This window comes from Myodes glareolus, chromosome 4, assembly GCF_982192425.1.
Source record: "Myodes glareolus chromosome 4, mMyoGla1.1, whole genome shotgun sequence".
Lineage (NCBI taxonomy): Eukaryota > Metazoa > Chordata > Mammalia > Rodentia > Cricetidae > Myodes > Myodes glareolus.
Genome location: NC_142029.1, coordinates 57413856 through 57431960, shown reverse-complemented (window position 1 = coordinate 57431960; position 18105 = coordinate 57413856). Strand labels below are relative to the sequence as shown.

The window sequence follows — 18105 nt, the reverse complement described above, 5'->3', positions numbered from 1 at the left end:
TTCAGAGAATCTGGCTGGATCACGTGCTCGCTCAGACCCAGTCAACTGGCCTTGGTGAACTCTCATTAGATCAGTCCCCTTGTATCAGTGGGTGATCGCACCCCTCGCGGTCCTGATTTCCTTTTTCATGTTCTTCCTCCTTCTGCTCCTCATTTGGACCTTGGGGGGCTCAGTCTAGTGCTCCAATGTGGGTCTCCGTCTGTCTCGCCATCCATCGTCGGATGAAGGTTCCCTCTGATCTTGCCTTCCTTGCTCACGTTCTCTTTCCTTCTGCTTCACGTTTTTGTATAGAGACTCGGGATTCATACTCCTGAGCTACATCCCCAGCCCAGTGAGACATTTCATATATTGAGACTTGAAGCAGGAAGTAACCCAAAGATGTAGTTCACTGAGTTCCAAATTTCTTTTGATTTATTTATTAATTATGTATACAGCATCTACCTGCATGAATCCCTGCAGGCCAGAATAGGCCACCAGATCTTATTATAAAGGGTTGTGAGCCATCATGTGGTTGCTGGGAATTGAACTCAGGACATCTGAAAGAATAGTCAGTGCTCTTAACCTCTGAGCCATCTCTCAGCCCTCAAATGACAGATTTCTATGACTGACCACATCCACGTGAAACTAAAGTGAGCAGATTAATTACACAGCAGTAAAAACAGAGCCTTTTTTCAAGTTGATAAAATTCATATTTTATTTGGATAATTTTAAACTTTTTACTTATTTTACATACCACCCACAGTTTACCTTCCTTCCTCTCCTCCCTGTGCCTGCCCCACCCACTTCTCAGAAATGGTAAGGCCTCCTATGAGGGAATCAGCAAGGCCTGCCATATCAGGTTGAGGCAGGACCAAGCTCTTCCCCACTGCTTCAAGGCTGAGTAAGGCATCCACCACAGGCAATGGGTTCTAAAAGTCAGCTTAGACACCAGGGACAGATCCTGGTCCCAATGCTAGGGACCCCACAAACAGACCAATCTATACAACTGTGACCCACATGCAGAGAACCTAGGTCAGTCCCATGCAGGCACCCTAGTTGTCAGTCTCGAGTCCACGACTCCCACGAGCTCGGGCCATCTGTCTCTGTAGGTTTGCCCATCATGATCTTGACTCTGCTTGCTCATGTCCTCCTCCTCCTCCTTCTGTTTGGCCCAGTGCTGTGCTGTAGATCTTTGCATCTGCCTCCATCGGTTACTGGATGAAAGCTCCATGGTGGCAATTAGGGTAGTCACCAATCTGATTACAGAAGAAGGCCAGTGCAGGCACCTTCTCCACTGTTGCTAGGAGGTTAACTGGGGTCATCTTTGTGGGTTCATGGAGGTTTCCCTGGCACCAGGTTTCTCCCTAAACCCATAGTAGCCCGATCTATCAGGATATGTCTTTCATCGCTCTCCCTCTTTGTAGTTCCCCTAAATGGACCATCCCCATCCCTCATGTTCCCATCCCCCATTATCTCCCATTACACCCTTCCCCTGTTTACTCAGGACACTTCTTACATACATCAAAGAGCAGCAGGCAAGAACAGTATCTTGAAGTAATGAGAGAAAATAGATGTGATTTTAGAATTCCAAACCCAGCGAAAATAGCACAAGTTAGTAGGTGTCCACGAAACATTTCGAGACATAACCTAAGACTTATCACATAGGCCATGGAAGAAAGAATTCCTGAGGCTGTTTTGTAGGCTGCTCAGAGGTGGTGGCTCACGCCAACCATCTTAGTCTTTGTGAAGCTGCAGCAGAAGAATTTCAAGTCTGAGGCAAGCCTGGGCTACACAAGAAAACCCTAGGTATATAAAACTGAACATTGTAGCCGAGAAAGAAGACAAACGAGGGGCCAGAGGGATGGATCAGTGGGTAAAGGTGATCGTGCCCAGAGCTGACAACCTGAGTTCAAGTGTTGGGATCTGCAGGATCGATGGAGAGAACAGACTCCTGTTAGTCTCTGACATCCACATGGTGCCAGGACACTAGTGTGCACACAAGCAAAGCAAATATATCAATCTATCTTTTGTTTTTTTGTTTTTCGAGACATCTTTTTTAAAAAAATTAAGAAGTATGGAGAATAGAAAGGAGTGAGGGAAAAGATTAGAAAAGTGAGTAAAGAAACTGGCAAGGAGTTTTGAATATTTAAAATTTAATTATTGATGCTCCCAATCTAACCTTATGTTGATTAGTTCTCAAAGTAGCTTTATGTTGATATCGGCTTTTTCAGTATTGATTTATTTCATTATAGAATATGGATCAGTTTTGGAATGGTCCAGTGGTTAAGAACACTGGTTGGTATCATAGAGGACCCTAGTTTTATTCCCCGCACCCAGATGGTAGCTCAAACTGTTTTTAACTCTCATTGCAGTAAATCCAATGCATTCTTCTGGCTAGAGAGGCATTCAGGTATTCATGTGTTATGTGTGCGTTTATGTACACATATATATATTCTTTGTATATACATGCATACAAAATACATATATATGTACATGTATATGTATGTCATTTTCTTACGTACAGTTTAATATTAGTTAAGAGTGTGTTGGATAAAGCACAAACAGCAAGCTAGGTAGTGGTGGCACATACCTTTAATCCCAGTACTCGGGAGCTAGAAGTGGGCCAGGCTATTCTCAAAAATGAGTTCCAAGCATAGACAGAGTTAATCAATAAAACCCTGTCTCAATAATTAAAAAAAATAAAAAAATAGGGCATTGGTGGCTCAAACTTTTAATCCCAGCTTTGGGAGGCAGGCGGGTCTCTGTGAGTTTGTAGCCAGCCTAGTCTTCAGAGTGAGTTCCAGGACAGCCAGAGATACAGAGAAAAATCCTGTCTCAAAAAAAAATTCCACTAAACACATTTACAAAAGTATACAATGAAGCCAGACTTGGTACCATATGCCTGTAATCCCAGCACTTGGGAAGCAGAGGCAGGTAGATCCCTGTGGGTTTGATGCTGGGCTGATCTCCCTACATGGTGAGTTTCAAGACACTCTGGACTATACAGGGATATCCTTCCTCAAAAAACCCAACCCTACCAATCAGCCATTCAAACACTCTCTAACCTCCCAAAGCAAAACTATCCCAGAGTATAATGTCAATCAGAAGGAAATCCTATGGACTAGCAGGGGTGCACAGGGCCTTCCTTAGTTGTATGTTCTGTGTACATGGACTGATGGAGAAGACACCATGGAACACCGTGCTCAAAACAAAAACTTCTTAAAATGTTACCATTAGACACCATAAAGCAACTCGTCAATCATTTCTGCTTCTAACCATCTCTGCTCAAGTATCTGAAAGAGTATTTAAGTTTTACAATGCCTTTAGCCTCAACCCCGGTCTCATTTGTTCTCTAACCAAGTTTTTGTGTGTGTGCCATAGACTCAGGGCTCAACATAGCTCATACACGAAGGTACTCTAATACTCAAGTTTTGAAAATTCAATTTAATTCAATTTTTAAATCCAACATTTTGACAAAGTCTTAGTACTTAACCTAAACCAAAACAACAGAATCTAACATTTTTATCATCAGAAACATTATAAAGAAACATCTTCAGCAGGAAAAGACTATCTAACTACTATTTACAGAAAAGCTAACATTCTATTATAAAATTTAAGTAATTGCATTCTATATGATAGGAATGTCCCTAACAAATACACTTCAATTGAACTTAACTGTTTCATAGTAAATGTTAAGGAAAAATAAGATGTTTTAGATATGTCAAAGGCCCCCAATTTCTCAGTAGAGATACTGTTTTTATCAAACACCCAAAAGAAGGTACATAAGAATAGTAAAGAAATTAATAAATTTTGTTGGATATCAAATCAACATAAGACATATCTATACCCTAGTTACAATGAAAAACATAAATCTAATTATTCTAACATTGTAGTCTTATAACTAATTCTTTTAACTTAGAATTATGACGCCCCAGAACTAGAGAACTATATAAAAAATTCACAAAATGAGATCAAAGACTTATTTCTTGTTGAAAGAAAAGGTAAAACCAACTGCTTCTAAAGGAAAATCAAAATAAACCCCCAAAACAACCCCCACAAAAACAAATAAAAGCCCCATTCATTAAAAAAAGAAATAACATGAGCTGGGTAGTGGTGGCACATGCCTTTAATCCCAGCACGAAAAAGCATAGGCGGGCAGATATCAAAAAAAAAAAAGAACATGATAATTATTTCCCTTGCTAAGTTTGTTTCATACAGAGCAGAATCTGTGAAGTGAAACCGTTTGCTAGATTTTCCCAAATGAGAATGAACCTCGGTAAGGAAAGGGTCCATGGCAAAATGGCTGGCACAGTAGTGGTGAAATCATAAACAATTTTCAGTATCAATGACTAGTTAATTCAAGAAATTAAGTTGGGGGAAAGTGAATGATAGGGTAAAGTTTTGAGGGAAAGTACTTCAAGTTGGGAGAAAAACCAGGATTGCAGTAATGTGGCTGCCCGAGGGTGACTTCTGTAGAGAAAAAGTCTAAGGAAGCAGTCAATTCAAAGACCAAATGCAGGTGAGTACCAACCAGCACCTGATCTGGTGGCGATGTTCTTCCTTCCAGACTTTCTAGCCAATCATCAATGCAATGTTCTGCATTCTGCCCAATTCAAAACAAGAGTGCCTTTCTAACCTTGTAGGCTGTGCAAAGCCATTCATGAGGGCGTTGGGAAGCCAGTCTCTCACTTGAGGGGCATCAGGAATTGTGCAGCGCAGTTCATTGAACAGTTGCTTCCTGGCCTTGCATGGGGACCATGGAGAGAATGGAGGGCTCTGCTCTTGGGGGCTTGGAGGACGAGCTGGAGGCAGGGGCTGCAGGGGTGAGCTGGGGAAGGGTCCCAACAGGTAGCTGTCCTGGGTCCAGATGGAGCTGCGAGAATATGGCTCTGCATTTGGGGAAGGCCCCGAAGGTTATGGTTCTGGGATGTGTCCCTGAGGCCAAGGACTGGGCATCCTGTTGGTGGAGGAAAGGTATTAACTTTCCTGACCAGCTGGAGGATCCATCCAGAGTGACAGGCAGCCAGAGTCCACATCCTCATCCTCACCATAGAAATCCTCATGGTAGGAACTTTCTAGAATGTACTCACAGAAGGATCCTGGCTGTAGGACTAGAAGGTCGTCCTCTGGCATTTCCAGAACAGCGCCCCCCTGCGGGCTGGCGGACAAGAAGCCAGGCTGCCCAAGATGGTAGGAATCCCGGAGGCCCTCAGGCACCAGGATGATGGTGTGTTCAGGGAGCAACACTTCCAGGACCGAGGTGGGATCCGGCTCCAGCAGCAGGTCGATGCCATCCAGCTGCAGTTGCATGGCGCAGTCGGCAGCCAAGAACACCACGGAGGTGGGCGCATCGCTGGCGGACCCTGCAGGCTCTTCCAGGCCGGGTGGCGCCGGAGGCTCTTGGAGGCTGCATTGCTCAGCAGGGCTGGGTCCTTGTGACTGCGGTGACCAGCAGGGTGCAGGGTCTGTGCTGGAGCTGCTAGGCTGCATGTTCAGCATGTGGACTGCGCTGTGGAGCTGTCGAGGCGCAGGGTGCAGGGAGGACAGTGGCGCTGGTGCTGGCAGAGCAGCTGCAGTCACTGGCCCTGGAGTCCTGCGCTTTATTACGTCCTACCGGATACGCCCTGGACGTCAATTAAATTCCAAGCGTTGGACCGGAAAGAGAAGTCGTGAAATGTCACGCCAGGCTCCGCCCCTCGAGCCTCCATTTCCGACCAGGAGTGTGGGCTGGGCTTTCTAGTATCCTAGGATATACTTAAGAAATGCTTTTATCCTAGTGTGGCCAGAATATCTTTCGTGTCTTTTATTTTTTATTTTTTGGTTTTTTGAGACAGGTTTTCTCTGTGTCAGCCTTAGCTGACCTGATTCTATCTCAGTAGACCATGCTAGCCTTGAACTCACAGAGATCTGCCTGACTCTTCTTATCGAGTACTGAAAGTAAAGGCATGTACCAATACTGTTTGGTTTTTATTTTTAATTTTTTTGGTGTTTGGAGAATTGTTTTATCTGTAACTTGGAGCCCATCCTGGAGGAACACATGTAGACCAAGCTGGCCTGGAACACACAGAGAACCGCCAACCTCTGCCTCTGTAGTGCTGGGAATAAAGAGGTGTGCCACCAGCCCCTGGCCGGTCTTTTCTTTTTTTTTTTTTTTTTTTTTTTTTTTTTTTTGGTGACATATTCGGAATAAGACTTTAATATGACTGATCTTTAGAATTCCTGTTTTTGAGTTGTTCTGAAATTTAAAAGACCACCTAGAATTTGCCAGGCTGGTCTACAAAGCTCTAGAACATCTGAGACTATAAAGAGAGGTCCTATCTATTCTTTCTTAAAAAAATAATCACTGAAAAGGATGCTTCCTCCACTTCCCCAAATATTCAGTTCTCTTAACTTCATTGCTTATCAAATTATTTATTTTGTTTTCGTTTTTCGGAGAAAATGTCACTGTGTACGTGAGTCCTGTGGTTGATAGAATGTGATTTCAGCATCATGAGAGGGAGAATCTCAAGTTTGGGTCTAGCCTGGGTCACATATTGGGACACCATTTTTAAAACCAAACAAGCAGCCGGGTGGTGGTGCCACACACCTTTAATCCCAGATACCTTCTTCTGGCCTGCACTGGCAACATGCAAGTAGATGATATAAGACAAACATGCAGGCAACACATCCACATACACTAAGATAAATATACAAATTTTTTTTAAAAAAAAAAACAGAAAGTGTATATGAGGGAGATAAATTTACTGAATGCTTGGGTTTCATGAGGGGACCACCACACTCGAGTTTTAGCCTGCTGTGGATGGAACCTGGAACTTTGTGCTAGCATCCTAAGCATCTCTTGGAACATATCTCCTGCCCCGTGGTTTGTGAACTGCACAGGAGTTTCTCCATCTCTCTGAGAAGGGCCTTTAAAATACTAACGTGAAACATTCAGGCAAAGATTTCCTGAGGATTGAGGGCTGTAATAAAATTGTTAAAGATAGGCCCAGTGTGTTGGATGGTCACCTAGAATCTGCCCCCAGGGTGCTAGAAGCAGTAATTCGAGCCTAGAGGTCAGTCTCAGTTGAATGAGCCCCTGTAAAAGGAAAAAAAAATAAGGTAAAGAAAAGGAAAGACAAAGAGAGCTAGAGAGAGATAATTAAATTTAATCCACCTCCCCATAAAAAGTTTGGAAGTGGTGGCACCTAATGCTTTTAATCCCAGTTCTAAATAGGCAGAGGCAGGCGGATCTCTGTGAGTTTGAGGTTGGCCTTGTACTACATAGTTTCAGAACAGCCAGGGCTACACAGAGAAACATGTCTCAATAAATAAACAAACAATATATATGTAGAGAGAGACAGGGTGGGGGGTGGAGGCTGGCTGTAGTAGTACACCCATTAATTCTGTTGGAGACAAGAATATTTCTGCGGGTTTGAGAGAGGTCTTTCCTACATAGTGAGTTCCAGGACTGCATAGAAAGACCTTTCTTAAAATAACAATAAGAAGAAAGAAAGCAGAAGGTATCATTGAGAGCATTAAATATTGAAACAACATTAAGCTGTCGATGATGGCACACGCCTTTAATCCTAGCACCCAAGAGACAGAGGCAGGTGGATCTCTGTGAGTTCGAGGCCAGCCTGGTCTACAATAGCTAGCTCTAGGTCAGGCTACAAAACTTCACAAAAAAAATCTGAGGCACTAAAAATAAAAATTTAGTATTCTAAGTATATGTTCTATATTCTATTATTAATTAATTATATTTTGAAACATAATTTAACCATGATCCAATGTGGTATGCGGAGGAGGATGACCTTTAACTTCTGATCCTCCTGCCTCAACAACCACACTGACAGGAGCACAGGGATGCAGTGTCCTATCTGGTTTCCGTTGTGCTGGGTATTGGACACAGCGTTTATTGCAGCCTAGGTGAGTGTTCTGCAGCCAAAGTGTATCTCCATCTCCAACTGTAGCACTATTAAAAACTTTACATTCAATCCCCAAACACCAAGTGTTTAATTTCTAGTTTAGTTACTGTGGGAATATGATGCAGACCTGCATTTTAATTTAAACCAAAGACACATCATCTCTGTCTGATAACCTCCTGTGACATGCTCACTGGTACTTTGCGTGACTTCTGAATTAACACGCAATGTCTCCCCCACCTTCTCCTTCCTTCTTTCTCCTCCCTCTCTTCTTCCTTTTCTTCCCTCTTTCTTTTTAAATTCAGTATTAGTGATCCAACTCCCTGCCTTCTGCATTCTAGGCAGCTGGTTGAGCAACTAGCCCCACCTCCAAGCCCTTTGACCCACTTTAATGTGTTTTCCCAGTTTCCATCATTACCTGCTCTGTTTGTTTCCATTCCCCGGCTTGAATATGCTCTATAGAACAGGTTGGCCTTGCACCCGTGATTCTTTGGCCTCAGCCTCCCGCTGAGCTGGTCAGACTTACTCACAGGACTTAGCCATAAGGCTTGGCTCCTCTAATCAACTCTATGTATGCTCCTCCTACTTCATTAGCTGTTGTCTCTATTATCCCTACTTGGAATTCTTCCTTAATCACAATTTCAGACAGCTTATTCTCAGAGCACTCTCTTCTAAATTCCCAACTCAGTTCTTAAATATAAAAGTTCTATCAGAGCTGGGCAGTGGTGGCACACACCTTTAGTCCCACCACTTGGGAGACAGACTGGCAGATCTCTGATAGTTTGAGGATAGCCTGTTCTATAGAGTGAGCTCCAGGCAGGCTCCAAAATTACAGAGAAACCCTGTCTTGAAAAATGAAAACAAATAACAGGCTTCATGAAGGCTGTTTTTTGTAATACCTTTTCATTAATAATATCATTGGGTCCTCTCTCTCTCCTTGTTACTTGAGAGTTCAAGTCCATGAGTAGTCATTGCAATCACATGCATCCTCATGGCCACTTGGTTTCTTGTAGGAAGAATCTCAGTTAACTGAGTGAGGACTTCATTCAGAAAAAGGCATTTTGATTGCAGAAAAGGATTGACACACATTGTCTGCACTATCCAGCTACTTTCTATATTCTTTAGCAAAGAGTCTAGACTATTTGAGAGTGGCTTTCATGCTACAGAGAGAGAGAAGTATTTTCTGTGGCAATGTAGGCCATATTTTGAATAATAGCTATGTTTTAAGACACTTGCACACTCCTGTTTACTGCAGATCGATTTCTAATAACAAGGAAATGCAATCAGCTGAGTAGCCTTTACTTTTCCTTGGCTGTGTTGAAATACCCTGATGAAAGGAACTTCAGAGAGAAAGAGCTGATTTTGGCTCAGAGTTCAAGGCTACATTATATCCTGGTGGAATTGGTGAGGTCACTGGTGCTGGAAGCTGCTGCTCACACTGCATTCAGTCAGAGAGAAGAGAGCAGGGATGCTGGTGCTCAGAGCACTTTCTCCTTCCCTGTGGATTAGGATTCCAACCTAGGAAATTGTGCCACCTACAGTGGACACATCTTTCCATCTCAGTGAATGTGATCAAGGTAGTTGCCCATGGACGTACTCAGAACTGCATTCCCCAGGGGTTGCTAGGCCTCATCAACTTGACAGTTGAGACACCATTACACTGTCCACGAAGTGGTGGATGGTGGTGAAAATGTGTTTTCTGCATAAGGTGGGATTTTATCCAGCCATAAAGAAAACTGAACTTACAAAATGTGAAGAAAATTCAGAAAACTGAAAAATATACATGTTAAGTGTGATATCCTAGGCTTATAAGCAGGAGCCCCATGATCTTCCTCATATGGACATCTTAGCTTCGAATTTTTATACGTGTACTTAAGTGAAAGAAAGGTGTGTAGAGGTCAGAGAACAAGAAAGGGACCCACGGGAAGAGAAACAATAGACTTTAGAAGAGAGGTGGGCGGGTGACAGAACACGTGGGACAGGAAAATGAACGGGGTCACTGAGAGTGCTTGGGATCTCTGAAACCAAGATGGGGAACAGAGAGATGAGTGAGAGGAGGCAATGGGAGAGGGTCAACGGCAACTATGCTGGACAATATCACAAGGAAACCTGCTACTTTGTAAAGAATTAGAATATCAAAAACGCAACTGTGATTTGACAGAATTGTAGCATCTTTTGAAACTTTCATGTCTCTCCTTGAGGCTGGGAATCAGTAAATGAGACCTGTCTACTATGTCTCAGTCTCTGAACATATTGGGAGACCATTTATATACTTCATGAGGACCTGATCACAAGGGGACCTTTGAATCTTTTAAGCCTTGTTCAAGGACCTGGGAATCTGATGGAACACCAGTGAACACTGTAGGGATATAACCATCGGCCCTGGGTAAAGGAAAAGGACATTGACTTTTCTGGTCTAAAAATGCATTGAGGAAGACATTTTTAATTTTTAGATAGTTTCCTTCTCTATCGTCCATGTTGTCTCAGAATTACAAGGCTCCCTCCCTCAGCTGCCTGAGTGCTGGGATTACAGGTGTGGGCTATATCAATTCTCGTGTACACTTGGTCAAACAAATTCATATGCAAAGTGGGTATTCTCTTTTAACATCTTGTGAGTGCATCATAGTGCTAGAGGAAAATTTTTAGTTATGAGTTCAAGGTTTATAGAAAAAACTGTGGAAATGCATGAATTATTTGAACTATCTTGTATATGTGCAGTCCTTTTTCTCTAGCAGAGACTAGACAAAGCTAACAGTGTTTAATATAGAAATAATAGCACACACATTATTTTAGACAGGGTCTCAACTGTGTAGTTCTTGTTGGTCTCAAACTTGCTAAGCAGACCAGGTTTGCCTTGGATTCATAGATCTGCCTGTCTCTGTCTCCCAAGTGTTGAGATTAAAGATATGAACCAATTACCCAGAGTATCTGTATTGATCCTACCGAATAATTTGGGATATTTATGCCTGAGAAAATGTAATTATTAAGCTAACAGAAACAAAATTTCATTTAAAAATTTTTATAGAAAAGGAGATAACATCCAAGATGCAGGAAGTTTAGGCAATATTGACTAAAAGCTGTGAAATGAAACGAACTCATTATATATAATATATATATACATACGTGTAAATTTATTTATATATATTATATATGATGTGGGGTCCCTAGTAGTAGGATGAGGATCTATCCCTGTTTCATGAACTGACACACATATATGTATACACATATGTATGTTTTAACTGTATGAGTGTTACTGCAATACATGTGTGTCTGGTGCCCAAGGAAGCCTGAAGAAAGCTTTGGATCCCTTAAAATTGCAGTTAGAAATAGTGAGATGTTTTGTGGGTGCTGTGAATTGGACCTGGGTCCTCTGGAAAAGCAGCCAGTGCTCTTAATCCCTAAGCCATCTCTCTAGTCCCAAAGTAAGTTGAGTTTTTTTTCTGCTATAAAGTTTTATTAAGTTTTATTTTTGCCATTCTTTATATATTTTATAATGTTAAAAAAGTTGTATCTAATTTTATAAATTAGTATCTTGTATTCTATATAAGCCACACATATTACCAAATTTGTATGGAATATATATATATATATATATATATATATATATATATATATATAGGTTTGTCGAGATAGGGTTTCTCTGTAGCTTTGGAGCCTGTCCTGGAACTAGCTCTTGTAGACCAGGCTGGCCTTGACCTCAAAGAGATCCACCTGCCTCTGCCTTCTGAGTGCTGGGACTAAAGGCATGTGCCACCACTGCCTGGCTTATTTTTTTATTTGTTTTTCTCCTTTTTTATTATTACTTAAAAAAATGCCAATGCAAATTCTCCCTCCCTCCCCTCTTCCCAGTCCCCTCTGTCTACCTCCACAGACCCTCCCCCACCCCTCCAATCCTAAGGGAGTGTCATGCACCCCATCCTGTGAAATGTCCAAGGCCCTCCCTACTACATCTAGGTTGAGCAAGGTTTACATCCAAAGAGAATAGGATCCCATGAAGCTGGTTTGTGCAGTAGAGACACATCCCAGTGTCACTATCAGTGGCCCCTCAGTCTGTCCTAGTTGTCAACCCCTTTCAGAGGGCCTTGCTTGTTCCCATGCTCATTCACTCCCAGTCCAGTTGGAGTTGGTGAGCTCCCATTAGCTCAAGCAAACTGTCTCAGTGGATGACCCCTCAATGGTCTTGAATTCCTTGCTCAAACTCTCACTCCTTCCACTCTTCAACTGGATCTTGGGAGCTCAGTCCAGTGCTCTGATATGGGTCATTGCCTCTGTTCCCATCTGTTGTTGGATGAAGGTTCTCTTAAGTCCACCAAGTAGCAAGTTGAGTTTAAAGAACATATAGTTAGATGTTTTGAAATGAAAAAGGCACCAGTAAAGGGAATACTGTCTTATAAGAATAACAAGCAGAATTTTGAAAAGGATGAGGCATCAGCTAACTGTAAGAGAGGAACATGTTACAATCAAGGCTATGGAAACAGACGGAGACGGGGGAACACGTCATGGAACAGGACACCATTTCCCACTTGGAGAGATTGGAGAGAAGTCCAGTGACCTAGGAGAGGATTTCTAGTCTTCTCTTTTGTGTAGAGACTCGGGATTCATACTCCTGAGCTACATCCCCAGCCCAGTGAGATATTTCATACATTGAGACCTGAAGCAGGAAGTAACCCAAAGATGTAGTTCACTGAGTCCCAAATGACAGATTTCTATGACTAACCTCATCCATTTGAAACTAAAGTGAGCAGATTAATTACACAGCAGTACAAAAAGAGATACTTTCTTCAAGTTGATAAAATTCATATTTTATTTGGATAATTTTAAGCTTTTTACTTATTTTATATACCACCTACAGTTTACCTTCCTTCCTCTCCTCCCTGTGCCTATCCCACTCACTTCTCAGAAATGGTAAGGCCTCCTATGAGGGAATCCGCAAGGCCTGCCATATCAGGTTGAGGCAGGACCAAGCTCTTCCCCACTGCTTCAAGGCTGAGTAAGGCATCCACCACAGGCAATGGGTTCTAAAAAGTCAGCTTAGACACCAGGGACAGATCCTGGTCCCAATGCTAGGGACCCCACAAACAGACCAATCTATACAACTGTGACCCACATGCAGAGAACCTAGGTCAGTCCCATGCAGGCACCCTAGTTGTCAGTCTCGAGTCCACGACTCCCACGAGCTCGGGCCATCTGTCTCTGTAGGTCTGCCCATCATGATCTTGACTCCGCTTGCTCATGTCCTCCTCCTCCTCCTTCTGTTTGGCCCAGTGCTGTGCTGTAGATCTTTGCATCTGCCTCCATCGGTTACTGGATGAAAGCTCCATGGTGGCAATTAGGGTAGTCACCAATCTGATTACAGAAGAAGGCCAGTGCAGGCACCTTCTCCACTGTTGCTAGGAGGTTAACTGGGGTCATCTTTGTGGGTTCATGGAGGTTTCCCTGGCACCAGGTTTCTCCCTAAACCCATAGTAGCCCGATCTATCAGGATATGTCTTTCATTGCTCTCCGTCTTTGTAGTTCCCCTAAATGGACCATCCCCATCCCTCATGTTCCCATCCCCCATTACCTCCCATTACACCCTTCCCCTGTTTACTCAGGACACTTCTTACATACATCAAAGAGCAGCAGGAAAGAACAGTATCTTGAAGTAATGAGAGAAAATAGATGTGCTTTTAGAATTTCAAACCCAGCGAAAATAGCACAAGTTAGTAGGTGTCCACGAAACATTTCGAGACATAACCTAAGACTTACCACATAGGCCATGGAAGAAAGAATTCCTGAGGTTGTTTTGTAGGCTGCTCAGAGGTGGTGGCTCACGCCAAACATCTTAGCCCTTGTGAAGCTGCAGCAGAAGAATTTCAAGTCTGAGGCAAGCCTGGGCTACACAAGGAAACCCTAGGTATATAAAACTGAACATTGTAGCCTACAAAGAAGACAAAAAAGGGGCCATAGGGATGGATCAGTGGGTAAAGGTGATCGTGCCCAGACCTGACAACCTGAGTTCAAGTGTTGGGACCTGCAGGATAGATGGAGAGAACAGACTCCTGTTAGTCTCTGACATCCACATGGTGCCAGGACAGTAGTGTGCACACAAGCAAAACAAATATACAAATGTGTTTTTATATAAAAAAATAAAAAGAATTAAGGAGGATATACAGAAGGAATGAGGTACACGAATAGAAAAACGAATAAAGAAACTGGCAACAAACTCGAATAACCAAAATCTAATTATTGATGTTCCCAGAGTAGCTTTATGTTGATATACTGGTTTATCTGTATTGATTTATTTCATTACAAAATATGGATCAGTGTTGGAATGGCTGAGTGGTTAAGAACACTGGTTGCTCTTATAGAGGACCCTACTTTATTCTCAGTATCCAGATGGCAGCTCAAACTGTTTGTAACTCTGATTACAGGATCCAGTGCCCTCTTTTAGCCTATACAGGCATTCATGTTATGCACACATACACACACACACATGTGTATATATAATATATATGTATATATACCCACACATATACACTATAACTCTATACAATGTATTACCTTGTATAAACATATGTACAAAATTAATATATATGTATATGTGTATATATATGTCATTTTCTATATGAACATTTTAATATTAGTTAAGAGTGGTTTGAATAAAAACAAACAGCAAGCCAGGTAGTGGTGGCTTAAACCTTTAATCTCAGCACTAGTGAGGCAGTCAGATCTCGGAGTTCGAGGTTAGCCTGGTCTTCAGATTGAGTTCCAGGGCAGCCAGAGATACAGAGAAATTCTGTCTAAAAAAAGAAAAAAAGAAAAGAAAAAGAAACCAAATAACAACAACAAGAAAACAGCAAACACATGCACAAAAATATACAAACAAGTCAGACTTGGTGGTATATATGCCTGTTATCCCAGCACTTGAGATGCAGAGGCAGGTATATCCCTGTTGGTTTAAGCCTGGGCTGATCTCCCTACATGGTGAGTTTCAGGACAGTTATGACTGTCCTGTCTCAAAAAACGCAACTCACCAAAAATCAAACACTCTCTAACTTCCCAAAGCAAAAACTTCCCAGAGTATAATGACAATCAGATGGAAATCCTATGGACTAGCAGGGGTGCAAAGGGCCTTCCTTAGTTGTACATTTTGTGAACATGGACCAATGAAAAAGACACCATACAGCACCATGCTCAAAACAAAAAACTTCTTAAGACGTTACCATGTGACACCGTAATGCAACTCTTCAATCATTTCTGCTTAACCATCTCTGCTCTAGTATCTGAAAGAGTATTTAAGTTTTACAATGTCCTTAGCCCCAACCCTGGTCTCATATGTTCTCTTACCCTGTTGTGTGTGTGCCATAGACTCAGGGCTCAACATAGCTCATACATGAAGGTACTCTAATACTCAAGTTTTGAAAATATAATTTAATTCAATTATTAAATCCAACATTTTGACAAAGTCTTAATACTTAACCAAACCAAAACAAAATATTCTAACTATTTTGAAATATCAGAAACATTATTAAGTAACATCTTCATCAGGACAAATACTATCTAACAACTATTTACAGAAAAGCTAATATTCTATTATAAAATTTAAGTAATTGCATTCTATATGATAGGAATGTCCCTAACAAATACACTTCAACTGAACTTAACTCTTTCATAGTAAATGTTAAGGAAAAATAAGATGTTTTAGATATGTCAAAGGCCCCCATTTTCTCAGTAGAGATACTGTTTTTTAATCAAACATTCAGAAGAAGATACATAAAATTACTAAATAAATAAATAAATTTGTTGGAAATCAAATCAATATAAGACATATCTACATACCAGTAACACTGAATAACATAAATTTGGGATCTTCTAATTATTCTAACAATATAGTCTTATAATTAATTATTGTAACATTAGAATTATGACCTCCAGGACAGAGAACTATATTAAAAATACAGAAAATGATATCAAAAGACTTATTTCTTGTTGAAAAAGTAAAACCAAATCAAAAAGAAAAAAAACAAAATAAAACCACAATGCAAACAATAGCCTCTCCCCAATTAATTACTTATTAAAAAATAGCATGAGCTGTGTGTTGGTGGCACACGCCTTTAATCCTAGCACTCAGAATGCAGAGGCAGGTGGATCTCTGTGAGTTTGAGGCCAGTCTGGTCTACAAGTGGTAGTTCCAGAACATGCTCCAAAAGCTACAGAGAAACCCTGTCTTGAAAAACAAAAACTAACAAAAAACAAAACAAAACAAAAAAAGAGTATGATCATTACTTCCCTTGCTAAGCTTGTTTCATAAAGAACGACATCTGTGAAGCGCAACCATTTGCTAGATTCTCCCAAATAAGGAAGGACCTCCATAAGGAAAGGGCCCATGACAAAAAAGCTGGCAGAGTCGGAAGGGTAGTGGTAAAGTAATAAACGATTTTCATTATCAATGATTAATTAATTCAAGAAATTAAGTTGGGGAAAGAGGAACGATAGGGTCAAGTATGAGGGAAAGTGCTGCAAGTTGGGGGCAAAATCAGGACTGCAGTGATGAGACTTCCCGAGGATGACTTCTGTATAGAAAACATGACTGGTCAATTCAAAGACCAAATGCAGGTGAGTGTCAACCGGCACGTGATCTGGAGGTGATGATCTTCCTTCCAGACTTTGTAGCCAACCAGCAATCCAATGTTCTGCATTCTTCCCATTTCAAAAACAAGAGTGCCCTTCTAACCTTGTAGGCTGTGCAGAGGCAGTCACGATTGGGAAGTCAATCTCTCATATGAGGGGCATCAGGATTTGTGCAGCACAGTTTATTGACAGAACAGTCTCTTCCTGGCCTTGCACGGGGCCCGCGGAGAGGATGGAGGTCGCTGTTCTTGGGGACTTGGAGGAGGAGATTGAGGCAGAGGTTGCAGGGGTGAGCTGAGGAAGGGTCCCAACAGGTAGCTGTCCTGGTCCCAGATAGACCTTGGAGAATATGGCTCTGCATTCGGGGAAGGCCCCGAAGGATATGGTTCTGGGATGTGGCCCTGAGGCCAAGGACTGGGCATCCTGTTGGTGGAGGAAAAGTGCTCACTTGCCTGACCAGCTGGAGGATCCATCCAGAGTGACAGGCAGCCAGAGTCCACATCCTCATCACAGGGGTCCTCTTGGTAGGAACTTTCTAGAATGTACTCACAGAAGGATCCTGGCTGTAGGACTAGGAGGTCGTCCTCTGGCATTTCCAGGACAGCGCCCCCCTGCGGGCTGGCGGACAAGAACGCAGACTGCCCAAGATGGTAGGAATCCTGGAGGCCCTCAGGCACCAGGATGATGGTGTGTTCAGGGAGCGACACTTCCAGGACCGAGGTGGGATCTGGCTCCAGCAGCAGGTTGATGCCATCCAGCTGCAGTTGCATGGAGCAGCCAGCGGCCAGGAACACTATGGATGTCGTGGCGTCGCTGGCGGACCCGGCGGGCTCTTCCAGGTGGGATGGCGCCTCTGGCTCTTGGAGGCGGCGGCGCTTGGCAGGGCTGGTTCCTTGTGGCTGCGGTGCCCAGCAGGGTTCGGGGTCGGCGCCGGGGCTGTGGGGTCGTACTCCCAGCATGTTGGTGATGATGTGGGGCTTGCGGAGGCGTGGATTGCAGTGCAAAGAGGTGCAACCTGGCGGCTGCTGTTCTGGCTGTGGAGTGCTGCGTTTTCCTCACGTCCCGCCGGATATGTCCCAGGCATCAATTCTATTTCAAGAGAGGCGCGGGAAAACAGGTCGAATAGGGAAATGTCATGATAGGCCCCGCCTCTTCCTGGCTCCGCCCAGCACTGTCGATCTGACCAATGGCTATGGCTGTAGTTTGTAGGTCAGTGTGTGGTATTCCGTTCTTAGCACTCCATCAGCAGCCATTTGGTTTGTAGGCCTTCGCCCCCGCTTTGGATTGTGGGCCTTGTATGCTATGGTCAGATTATAGCAGTAAGCCATCACTGCTCAAGTCTCGCGAGTGGAATGTTATGTAAGGACGCTGTGGCGTAAGCCTGGATTTCAACCTTCAAAATAGAAGTACCGTATTCTACTCTTGACTTATAGCGTCGGGAGCTTTGTGTGCATCCTTCAGCCTCTGTCCAGTTTTTAAATGATCATCAATCATCCTCCACGGATGGTAAAAGAGAACATAAATTAACATGTTTTGTGATTAAAGTTGCTATCTTTATTATGCGAGCCAGTCTTGTAAGCATTATGCTGTCAGTTGAAATACAAGCTTCCTT

At 42.7% G+C, this 18105-nt stretch overlaps 2 protein-coding genes across 2 annotated transcripts; both read right to left on the bottom strand.

The window, feature by feature from the left end:
• Nucleotides 1-3448: 3448 nt before the first annotated feature.
• On the bottom strand, nucleotides 3449-13201 carry LOC146894644 (proline-rich protein 23A3-like). The gene is made up of 2 exons (XM_087905924.1): nucleotides 13055-13201; nucleotides 3449-5589 (listed from the first exon to the last, which is right to left on the bottom strand). Exons 1-2 carry the CDS (start codon nucleotides 13199-13201, stop codon nucleotides 4957-4959), a joined length of 780 nt encoding a protein of 259 aa, XP_087762050.1. The 3' UTR covers nucleotides 3449-4956.
• A 2210-nt stretch (nucleotides 13202-15411) lies between these two features.
• On the bottom strand, nucleotides 15412-17452 carry LOC146894643 (proline-rich protein 23A3-like). The gene has a single exon (XM_085688530.2). It carries the CDS (start codon nucleotides 17450-17452, stop codon nucleotides 16676-16678), a length of 777 nt encoding a protein of 258 aa, XP_085544656.1. The 3' UTR covers nucleotides 15412-16675.
• Between the last annotated feature and the right edge of the window lie 653 nt (nucleotides 17453-18105).